The 6,081-nt window shown below is 60.2% G+C and overlaps 1 protein-coding gene across 1 annotated transcript in view; it reads right to left on the bottom strand.

Annotated features, from left to right (window-relative positions):
- The window catches only part of FLII (flightless I homolog (Drosophila)), a 9,144-nt gene that overhangs the window by 2,512 nt on the left and 551 nt on the right, over nucleotides 1–6,081 (bottom strand). Inside the window, 20 exon segments of the mRNA XM_010003586.1 lie at nucleotides 5–193; nucleotides 388–579; nucleotides 783–887; nucleotides 970–1,141; nucleotides 1,209–1,292; nucleotides 1,539–1,613; nucleotides 1,693–1,775; nucleotides 1,849–2,028; nucleotides 2,112–2,324; nucleotides 2,441–2,574; nucleotides 2,707–2,854; nucleotides 3,140–3,224; nucleotides 3,340–3,497; nucleotides 3,578–3,753; nucleotides 3,858–3,961; nucleotides 4,067–4,228; nucleotides 4,384–4,469; nucleotides 4,616–4,696; nucleotides 4,853–4,924; nucleotides 6,049–6,081. The exon segment at nucleotides 6,049–6,081 is cut by the window's right edge and continues 18 nt beyond it. Of these exon segments, the coding sequence (XP_010001888.1) occupies nucleotides 5–193; nucleotides 388–579; nucleotides 783–887; nucleotides 970–1,141; nucleotides 1,209–1,292; nucleotides 1,539–1,613; nucleotides 1,693–1,775; nucleotides 1,849–2,028; nucleotides 2,112–2,324; nucleotides 2,441–2,574; nucleotides 2,707–2,854; nucleotides 3,140–3,224; nucleotides 3,340–3,497; nucleotides 3,578–3,753; nucleotides 3,858–3,961; nucleotides 4,067–4,228; nucleotides 4,384–4,469; nucleotides 4,616–4,696; nucleotides 4,853–4,924; nucleotides 6,049–6,081 (2,532 nt within the window).

The following is a 6,081-nucleotide window of genomic DNA, read 5'->3' as shown; positions in this document are numbered from 1 at the left end:
CTACCTCGCTCAGGGGCATGGGGGGCTGGCGGGGCAGGAACAGCGCCGTGAGGTCGGCCTTCATCTGGTCCTTCTTCTCGGCGTCCTTGCGGACCTTGCCGGCGAGGCCGCCCTCCTGCAGCACCGTCTCAGCATTGCGGGTGTAGTCCACGCGCAGGACATCGTCCCAGTTCTTGAACTTGGACTTGAACACCTAAATCATCACAGAATGACAGGTTGGAAGGCATCTCGAGGATCTTCTGGTCCAACCTTTCTAGGTAGGAACAGTTTAGGTGAGATGCCACAGCCACTAACTGAGGAGCAGGTAACGCACCCTGGGCCATGGCACACAGCACCCCATCTGAAGGGGGTCTGTGCCAATTCCCAGGCAGGTGGGAAGTGCCCTACCTGGCACTCGGTGCCCTCCAGGTTCCTGGTGACCATGGCGTGCTTGGGCCGGTGCAGCATCCCGCACAGCTCCTGGCTCAGCTTCAGCGCCGCCGCCCGCACCAGCCGCGGCGACTTCCTCCCGATCCAGATGAAGACGTCGGACCAGCAGTCCAGGATGTACACGCTCTTGGTGTCCAGCAGGCTCTGCAGCTGGGAGGCACCACAAGGAAAAGGGGGTCAGGCATCAGGCACCTGCAGGCTTTCCTGGCTGGAAAACACCCTGCCTGCTCCTGAAAGACAGCTGGGAAGAGCAGAGCAAAGCATCCCTCTCTCCCAGGGCACAGCTGGAGGCAGAGGGGCCATGAAACCAGTCTCGCTGGTCAGACTGGGAGAACCTCCCCGCCCCATCCTACCAGGCGCATCTCTGGCATCAGATCAGCCTTCAGACTCTTCTTGTGCTCCACTGAGAGCTTGTAGTTGATCTGGGGCAACTCCAGGTAGCCCAGGCCCAGGCCGACCTGTGGAGAGGACACAGGTAAGGGAGGGGCACTGCAGGGCCCCAGCAGCTCTGACAGCCCCGCAGACCTTACAGCTCCTCACCTTGTACAGCTTGGGCTTATGGGGCTGGAAGTCGTCAGGGACACAGGGTCGGATCTCCTCAGGCTGCCCCCCAAGCACCTCCCAGAAATCGGGGGTCTCCTGGCCCTGAGTGAGCAGTGTGATCTCTGCTTTGCCCTTCCGCTCGTTCTTGTTGATCTTCTCAGCAAAGAGCCTATGGTGGGAGCAGGTGAGAATGGTGGGTGGGCTCCCTTCACTCCCAGCCCCTCAACCAGCCCTACCTGGCCTTGGTGGTGCTGCTCAGTGTGGCCTGGCTCCCACGCCACACAAACAGGTTGAGGCCATGGTCCAGGAGGAAGACGAACCTGGTGGATACAGAGGTGAGAAGACAGTCAGGAGAGAGCGGGGTGCTCTGAGTGTCCTCCCCACCCCAGGGTCCTTGCAGAGCAGGAAGCTGCAGCTACTGGGGTTTGGACCCACATTCTTGTAGAAAGGTGCTGCTAGAGCTGATTTCCACCCCAGAGATGCAGCTATGATATCTTGGGTAGAGCCTGCTAGCACCCTGTTCCCTCAGGGGGCCCCTGTGTCCCCTCACTGCTCCCCCAGCTCACCGGGGGTCCAACGATGTCCCTTTCAGTGCCACCGGCTCCAGCTTGACATTCTTCTTCCCATAGACACGGTACAGCCTGGTGGAGGGACAGCCAGGGTGGGACATGGGGCACTGCCTGCCCCACACATCCCCCCAGCCCCTGGCTCCAGCAGTACCTGGTGACATACTGTGTGTCCTCAACAGTGAAGAAGCCACTGGCTGTGCCACCCTCAATGTAGGAGATGTCATTGTCAAAGACCTGGGGGCAGAGAGGGGGTGAGGGCGGGAGAGGCAGGGCTGGGGCCTGGAGGGGGGCTGGGGGTCAGCCTCACCTGGAGGAACTCGTCGCTCTCGTCCCCCATCTCCTCCCGGATGCTGCGGCACTCGGCCCCCAGGTAGTTGCGGAGGTTGACGGCGTGGATGGCAGAGCAGGCTTTCTTGTCCAGCGTGGCCTCCTGCCCGATCCAGTAGTAGATCTCCCAGTTGAGGGAGCCATTCTCATCCAGGAAGGTCTGGGAGGGGACACAAGCTGAGACATGGGATGGCCAAGGCTCCAGCTTGGGGATGTGGGGGACCCCTGGTCCTGCCCAGGTACCTTGAGCACGATGTAGCAGTCGGCCTCATAGAACTTGCCATGGAAAGCCTCATCCACCAGAGTGGGCACGAAGTTCTCGATCTGCCAGACGCAGAGGCCGGGCAGCTGTCCCACATCCTCACTGAAGAACTCCGAGTAGTCCAGCTGTGGCTTCTCCAGGCCCTGGTCCCAGCGGCGTGTCTTCAGGTCCGGTGCCTTCGCCTCCCCACTCTCCTGCAGGGATGGGGACACATCACAGAACTGGGGACATCTGGTTCCCTGCCAGCACCCAAGGTGGGCCAGGGGCGCTGTGGTGCTGCTTGGGGTCCCTCTCCCACCCCAGACCCTACCTCTATCTTCTTGTTCTTCTCCTGAGCCACATCCGACATCCCCTTCAGCACCTGCTTGGCCTGGTCATCCTGGGAAGAGTCCTTGCGCCGCCGGAGCCGCATCTTGCGGGCCAGGGGGTCCTTGGTGCCACCCCCTGGGGACACAGGGACAGGTGAGAGGCAGGCAGGACACCCAGGTCTCACGTGGGGCACACCGTGGGGCGCAGATCGTTCCCCAGGGTGCTGCTTGAGGCAGGGCTGTCCCCAAAGTGTCCCTGCACACCTACCTGCCCCAGCGGCTGCCACGGTGGCCGGGGAGGCTCCGGCCAGACGGAGCTGGTTCTGCAGGGAGAAGTCGATGTTGTACCACTCGGACGTCTGATCCACCGGCTTCGGGGGCATCACCAGGTTGGGGTTCTCACGCACGTCCAGGATCTGCCAAGGAGGACACAGCAGACCCTCAGTGCTCTGAAGAACAGGCTCACAGGGACACCGAGGATGTGGGGTGGGATGGGAGACCTCTGGATCACCCTGGGCTTTGGTGAGGGGATGTGGAGGGAGCCCCCAGTTCATCACCTGCCTGGGCTGAACCGTGTGCCTGACTGCATGCATTGGTCCCAAGACTCCCTGTCCTCACCCCATCCCACCTTGCAGCCCTGGGACCCCAGGGACATGCTGGGGCTGTGATGAAACCAGCCAAAGGGGGTGTTGGGCTCTCACCTCCACATCTGTCAGGAAGTGGATGGCCTCTGGAAGTGTCACCAGGCGGTTCTTGTTCAGCACCAGCTTCCTCAGCTTGGAGCACCTGTGTGACATGGAGATGCCAGTGAAGGGCCAGGCCAGGGTGACACTCTGTCACCATAAAGCCTCTATGTCCCCTCTCAGCGACAGAGTAGATAATTTTGGGGACTTTCCTCTACCTGCACAGGCTCTCAGGGATGAGCTCCAGGTTGTTGTCAGCTGCCATGAACTCCTCAAGGTTGATGAGCTTGCCAATGCCTGAAGGGATCCCGTCAAAGTCCAGCTTGTTGGAGTTCAGGTACATCTTCTTCAGCTTGGTCAGCTTGCAGATGGCTGACTGGGGAAGGAAGAGAGGATGGGGTGAGGGAGAACCCGGTGGCATGGAGGCATGGACATCGTGTACAGGCAGGGACATACAGGCAAGGAGGTGAGCTGGTTGCGGGACAGGTTGAGGGTCTCCAGCTGGGTCCACTGGTCGATGCAGAGGGACAGCTCTGTGATCTCGTTGCTGCTGAGGTTGAGGCGCCGCAGGCTGCCCAGGGTGTAAAGGCACTCGGGGACACGACTCAGGTTGTTGCAGGACAGGTCCACATCTGGGAGAAGACAACAGGGTGATGCCATCAGCCCGACCCACACCAGGGCAGAGAGAGCCCCTGGAGAACCTCAGGCACTGTGGAGCTGGGTACTCCGGCCCTACCTGCCAGGTTCACCAGGCCCTCCAGGCTGGTGGGCAGGTTGCTCTGGGTGCGCTGGGTGTTCCTGAGGTGGAGGGTCTGCAGGGCTGTCATTGCTGGGAGCTGCCTGCAGACCACAGAGAACCACAGGGCAGAGACAGTGTAAGGGCTGGAGCAGGCACCCAGCCCAGCCCTGGAATTGTGGGATCCAGCTGGGAAAACAGGGCCTTACCGGAGCTGTGCGTGCAGAAGGGGGTTGTGGTTGAGGATGAGGGTCTGGAGGTGGACCAGGCGTCTCATCTGTGGGGGGAGGCTCTCCAGCTTGTTGTTGCTCAGGTCGAGGTACAGCAGGTCCGTCAGGTTGATGAAGAGCTGGTTGGGGATGGTCTCAATGCTGGAGGGACACGGGGGATGTTCAGGGCTGCCTGGGACCTGTACCAGCCCTGAGTCTCCCTCAAGGAGGGGCAGAGAGCAGGACCCAGAGGGAAGGGGGTGATGGATGGAGGTGGCTGTGGCTAGAGGGAGATGGCTACCCTGGCCCAGACCCACCTGTTGTGGCCGAGGTTGAGGACCAGCATGTTCTTGGCATTCTCCAGTTCCCGGGGACACTCTGTGAGCTGGTTGTAGCTCAGGTCCTGGGGCAAGCAGGAGAGCAAAGCAGGCATCACCCTCTGCCTCGCATCCAGCAACCACCACCCAAAACTGAGGACTGAGGGGCATATCTGGGAGGGCACAGCCTTCCTACAGCCACTCTCATCAGCCAAGGAAGCTCTGCACCTACCAGCACCGAGAGATCATCCAGCTGGAAGATATCATCAGGGACTCCTGAGTTCTTCAGCTGGTTTGCACGAGCCACAATCGCCTTGAAAGGGGAGAGAGCAGCACGACTGCAGCCACCTGCCAGCTCTAAGCCTGCTGAGCACCCCAAGGTGGCCAGGGACAGTCCTCATGTGTCCCCAGAGCTAGTCAAGAAGTGCCACCAGCCCTGATACAGGTGGAACACACGAGGGGGACTTACCCGGAGGCAGGGCAGGCTGGAGAGCTCGCCATGGAGTGTGGTGAGGCTGTTGTGGCTCACAGAAAGGTGTTCCTGCCAGGAGACCCAGAGGAGCCCCAGTGAGCAGAGAGAAGCCAAGGCTGCATGGAGCAGCCCCCGGGTCCCTGCACTGGCCTGGGGGGATCCACACTCCCAGGAGAGTCAGGGGTACACAGAGGGTTGGGGTGAGCTCAGCCCTGACCCACGTGAGGCTGCTGGGATGCCCCAGTCTCAAACTATTGGATTTGCCCCAGTGTGTCCATTGCTGCCTCTATACCCTTCCTTCCATGGGGCAGACACCCCAGCCTTGCTGCAGTGTTCAGGGTGCTCCAGGATGATACCAAAGTGGCTTGTGGCAGTGCCACACAGTTCCCAAGCTAACAGACCCCAGTCCTTGAAACACTTGTCACTGGGTGATGAGGAAAGGGGGCAGATGTGGGAACCAGCAAGGCTGGAGGAGGGCCCAGGGGACAGTTTTGTCTTCCTCAGGGCACCACCAGCCTGGCTGTCACCTGCTCAGGAGACTGAGGCACTAGTAGACAGGTTTAAAGTGTAGCCATGGCCCCCGAGCACCTGGCAGGAGTGTGGCTCTGGGCAGCAGGGAGGTCCTTCCCCACCTGAGCCGGGCACAGCGACACAGTGACAAGAACATTTGGCATCATTTAAAGGTCCACGTTTGGCTGGCACTGAGTTAACAACGTCCACAACGTGCTGCAGGACACTGCCAAAAGACAGCTCAGCCAGGGGCTCCACCAAGGGCCTGGTCAGGCACAAAACTCAAGCTGCCCAGAAAACAAAGCCAGGCAGCTGCTGTCGTCCCAGACATCACCAACATCACTGCCAGCTACTGCCCCTTCATGCTCTTTAGCAAAGCAGGAGGAAATAAAAAAAAACCCCAAACCTTAATCTTTCCCATATTAAACCTTCACCCTCCCCTTCTATTAAAGGGAAGAGGATCTAAGCATGGTTTTTAGTCTGGTTTTCTAGGAAAACAAGGTGAAACCGAGTACAAGTCTGTCTCAACCCCACTGCTAACAGCTCCTACATCCCATTCCAACCACAGGCCGTTGCTCAGCCCTATTATTAGCCACCAGAGCATCCGCCAAAGAGCCACGAGGCTGGCAGGCACCCGGCTCTCGAGTCTGAGCCCCATCCCCTGCCCCAAACCTGCTGCTCACCAGCTTCTGGAGGGCAGCCAGCTCCTCGGGCAG

The sequence above is a fragment of the Chaetura pelagica genome, unplaced genomic scaffold, assembly GCF_000747805.2.
Source record: "Chaetura pelagica isolate M959 unplaced genomic scaffold, ChaPel_1.0 scaffold408, whole genome shotgun sequence".
Taxonomy (NCBI): Eukaryota; Metazoa; Chordata; class Aves; order Apodiformes; family Apodidae; genus Chaetura; species Chaetura pelagica.
This window is presented reverse-complemented; position numbering and strand designations above follow the sequence as displayed.